A 2267-nucleotide genomic window follows, 5' to 3' on the forward strand; every position below is an offset into this window, starting at 1 on the left:
AATTGGATCGGATACGGAGTACGCGAACGGACAGAATACGGAGGAATACGGAATAATGTGCTGTGGTTTTCTGAAAACGGGTCGCGTGCGGTCCGTATGCGGTTCCTATTTCAACCGCGCGCGAACGCTGAGCGTCCGTAACGGATCCGTTCGCATTTTACCTGTGAATGAAATCTGTCAAATTTAGTCTATTAATTTTTCATTGTTGGACTTCTCTTGTGGATACTGTATTCAGTGTTTTAGTTTGTCCTTTTCCATTGGCTCCTATTTATGCTGGATATCCATTCTTCAATGGATGGGTGTAGGTGTACAGCATCAAGCTTTATTTGCAATGGCTTCTACGGAAGGTAAAACTGTGAAAAGCTTGTCTATACTCATTTTGAAGCCCTTAATTTTCTAATTTCAAAAAACAATAAAATTTCAAGTTTGAAGCAAAACGAAGGAAGTTACAAGTCAAAATGTCTAGGACGGTTTAGCTTCTCTGCGCCTCTCGATTTCAAAATTAATATAGTCTGATTCATACTCGTTGTGAAGCCCTTGAATTGCTGATTTCAAAAAACCCAGAATTTTTGAAATTTGACGCTCCTTTCCAGCAATGATGGTATCCGTGATGGGACTCTATGAGAATCGGTTTTACATTCTTAACCATCATATACTATGGTGGGGTGGCATTCGAATAGCATTTTATATTTTAAACAATTTTCTGGCGATTTTAGCATTTATTCCTATTTATTATCTTATTCCGGACCAAACAAATGCCGAGGAGATTATTTTGGAGGTAAGAAATACGTTCTCCCAATTGTATACTCAAAAAAATTGCCAATTTTTTCCCCTTTCTTGAAGGTGGGGGGACAGGAGATTTTACGTAGGATTTTTGGAGCCAGCGTATGCATTCTACCGTGACAGTGTACAACGTTTAATGTCACTCTGCGTACAGCTGTCGCCCTCGCCTTTATGTATGCAATCGGGCGTGCGCCTTCTCTTTGCCCGCGTGGCTCAGTCGGTAGCGGCGCCGCACCCTCAATCATCGCCCTCACAAGTTCAACTTTTAAAGGCGCACAGATTCATCCGGCAGATGAAAAGAGCGTTTTTCAGTCTAGAATGTCTAGAAATTTGAATATTTAATGAATATTTTGATTCAGGACGCTTTGTTAAAGCCATATAATTCAAGTTTATGAAAATTCAGAATTTTCAATTTTTTCAAAAAATTGAAAAAAATGTCAAACTTACATTGGAAATGTTTGCCACAAGTTGCTGATTCCAAAAATCTATTTTTCAAAAAATTCGGCTCACATTGAGCTGAGTTACGGGCGCTTAAAGATAGCTGGTGAGAGGGAGACGCAGAGAAACGAGAGCGTCTCGTCTCTCTGCGTCTCTCAACGCCAACTTTCTAAGCGGTACAACTCAGCTCAAAGTGGGCCGAATTTTTTGAGAAATATATTTTTAGAAAAAGTTCTTCATGGGGAACATTTTAAATACAAATGTGACTTCTTTTTCAATTTTTAGAAATTTTGAAAAGCGCCATAAAAAGCTTTTTCTGAAAACATACTTCTTTTTTCTGAAAATATATTTTCTGAAAATATGCAGTAGAAGATTTGACGAAACTTCTAGCTATTCTGGGATGCTGCAAACTTCATAATCTAACGATCGCCGGAGAAATCGATAATGTTTTTGCTCAAAAATTATTCGAAAAATTCGAAAATCTCCGCATCGAAATTCATGTGAACACTGTTTTTCTTCATCCTGCTAGAATCGAAACGGCTCCAGTGAATAATATTCTGAATTTATGTCAATCGATCAAGGAAATCGATATTAAATCAGATGATTTGCCCGATGAGGCGTTTACTGATAAACTCAATGGAATCACATCGCTCAAAAATGCGGAAATAGTTAAAATCCACAACACCTGTCCGGATAAAGTGTTTTGGGACCCATCTCGCTTGATGATACCGAGTGTTACAGTGGAATTAGACAAAATAAGCGTCTACAATTTTGTTCGACTGCTTAAAGGTGGTGTACAGAGAAATTTTTTATTGCTTCATTTTGTACAGAAATGCATGTAGATTGACATAAAAATAAAGAAAAAATTCAAAAAAAATTCCTTCATCGAGAAAAACGCATCGAAAAATACGCTGAAAGCCCTTAGGGACGAGGTTTTTTTCTAGGCCGCCCGGTGAGTAAAAGCGCGCGAATTCAAACTTTTCAAAATTTTTCGCTCGTTTTCACTGTTTTTTTTCAAATTTTCCGATGTATCTGGAAGAAAAATT

General features: G+C 37.8%; 1 protein-coding gene across 1 annotated transcript in view; it reads left to right on the forward strand.

Moving 5' to 3' along the window:
* Positions 1 to 331: 331 nt before the first annotated feature.
* The window catches only part of CBG27306, a gene marked incomplete at both ends in the record, with an annotated part of 2833 nt that continues 897 nt past the window's right edge, over positions 332 to 2267 (forward strand). The window contains one exon of the mRNA XM_045238471.1: positions 332 to 355. Within this exon, the coding sequence (XP_045100116.1) occupies positions 332 to 355 (24 nt within the window). The remainder of the gene's footprint in view (positions 356 to 2267) is intronic.

This window comes from Caenorhabditis briggsae (genome assembly GCF_000004555.2).
Source record: "Caenorhabditis briggsae complete genome, chrV, whole genome shotgun sequence".
Taxonomy (NCBI): Eukaryota; Metazoa; Nematoda; class Chromadorea; order Rhabditida; family Rhabditidae; genus Caenorhabditis; species Caenorhabditis briggsae.